The sequence below is a fragment of the Rhincodon typus genome, unplaced genomic scaffold (genome assembly GCF_021869965.1).
Source record: "Rhincodon typus isolate 14 unplaced genomic scaffold, sRhiTyp1.1 hic_rhity00012901, whole genome shotgun sequence".
NCBI lineage: Eukaryota > Metazoa > Chordata > Chondrichthyes > Orectolobiformes > Rhincodontidae > Rhincodon > Rhincodon typus.
Genome location: NW_025978539.1, coordinates 1,549 through 3,774, shown reverse-complemented (window position 1 = coordinate 3,774; position 2,226 = coordinate 1,549). Strand labels below are relative to the sequence as shown.

At 50.1% G+C, this 2,226-nt stretch overlaps 1 protein-coding gene across 1 annotated transcript in view; it reads right to left on the bottom strand.

The window, feature by feature from the left end:
* Positions 1-148: 148 nt before the first annotated feature.
* tmem134 (transmembrane protein 134) overlaps positions 149-2,226 on the bottom strand; it is a gene marked incomplete at its 5' end in the record, with an annotated part of 3,422 nt that continues 1,344 nt past the window's right edge. Inside the window, one exon of the mRNA XM_048594683.1 lies at positions 149-699. Coding sequence (XP_048450640.1) covers positions 617-699 — 83 coding nt within the window. The remainder of the gene's footprint in view (positions 700-2,226) is intronic.

Below are 2,226 nucleotides of genomic sequence, written 5' to 3'. Positions count from 1 at the left end.
GAGAGAGGAGGGGAGTGAGAGGGACAGAGAGAGGAGGGGAGTGAGTGAGAGAGAGGAGGGGAGTGAGAGAGAGGTGGGGAGTGAGAATGACAGACAGAAAGAGAGAGAGACAGAGAAAGAAAACAAGACGAAGAGAGACAGAGGAGGACAGACAGGAGCGAGATAAGAGAGAGGGAGAGGTAGAGAGGGAGATAGACCGCGGCAGACAGAGAGAAATAGTGAGAGACAGACAGAGAGCGAGCAGGCGAAAGAGGAGGTGAAGAAGGTGGGAGAGAAGTGGAACGGAATTAAAGGGAAGAGGGATGAGAAACAAGATCGGGGCTGGAGAAAGATCAAGCAGTGAGAGATTGAAGGAGGAAGGAAAGGGGGTGAGAGAGAGTGTGAGAGGGAGGGAGAGTGAGTGCAAGGAGCAGTCCTTTTGAACAGGGAAATTCTGGGAGCAATCCCAGTGGAATGGAGAAGCCTTCATCAATCGGAATGTTGGAGATGTTTGGAGAAGAGGAATGATGAGACGGAGAGATGGGAAATGCCAGTTCCACGTCGGGTGAAATTGCGATCGGGGGGCTGTGTGTGTGAGACAAATTCCCACCGAGAGCACAGACCACTGCCAGGCACATCACTTCTCGAAATAGGGCAGGTAGAAAAACCGATAGCCAGCCTTCCCTTTCAGAGCACAGTAAATAAAAATCACATGGTACACTGCAACAGAAAGCAAGAGAGAGGGGACAGATTAATCAGGGTGCATACACAAGGTATACCCAGGGACAACACTGTACACAGGGAGGACACTGTACACGGGGAGGACACTGTACACGGGGACGACACTACACGGGGACGACACTGTACACGGGGAGGACACTGTACACGGGGAGGACACTGTACACGGGGACGACACTGTACACGGGGAGTATACCAGCCAAGGGGAGTATACCATACAAGGAGAGGACACTGTACACGGGGAGGACACTGTACACGGGGAGTATACCATACATGTAGAGGACACTATACATGGGGAGTACACTGTACACGGGGAGTATACCAGCCAAGGGGAGTATACCATACAAGGAGAGGACACTGTACACGGGGAGTACACTGTACACGGGGAGTATAACGTACAATGGGAGTACACCATACACGGGGAATCTACCGTAAACAGGGAGTATACCATATACGGGGACTATACCGTATACAGGGAGTACACTGTACACGGGGAGTATACCGTACACGGGGACTATACCGTATACAGGGAGTATACTGTACACAGGGAGTATACCGTACATGGGGAATATACCGTATACAGGGAGTACACTGTACACAGGGAGTATACCGTACACGGGGAATATACCGTATACAGGGAGTATACTGTACACAGGGAGTACACTGTACACAGGGAGTATACGGTACACGGGGAGAATACTGTACATGGGGAGAATACCATCCAAGGGGAGTATACCATACAAGGTGAGGACACTGTACACGGGGAGTACACTGTACACGGGGAGGGGCATATTGTAAACAGGGGGTATACCGTACACGGGGAGAACACCGTACACAGGGAGTATACCGTACACAGGGAGTACACTGTACACGGAGTACACCATACACGGGGAGTATACTGTACACGGGGAGAATGCTGTACACGGGATGTATACTGTAAACGGGGAGTATACTGTATGCAGGGTGTATACTGTAAACGGGGAGTATACTATAGATGGGGTGTATACTGTAAACGGGGAGTATACTGTACATGGGGTGTGTACCGTACACGGGATGTATACCGTAAATGGGGAGTATACCGTACATGGGGAGTATACCGTAAACGGGGAGTACACGGGGCGTATACTATACACGGGGAGTTCACTGTACACGGGGAGTACACTCTTCACTGGGAGTATACTGTACACGGGGTGTATACTGTACAGGGGGAGTATACCGTAAATGGGGAGTACACCTTACACGGGGAGTATACTGTACACGGGGAGTACACTGTACACGGGGAGCATACTGTACAAGGGAAGTGGGGAGAATGCTGTGTAAGGGGGTGTATACGTGTACACACTGTAACGGGGGTATGCTATATAACGTGTGTACACTGTAATGGGGTGTAAGCTGTATAATGTGTGTACACTGTAAGGGGGTGTATACTGTATAATTTGTGTACACTGTAAGGGAGTGTATACTGTACAATGTGTGTACACTGTAAGGGGGTATACGCTGTACAATGTG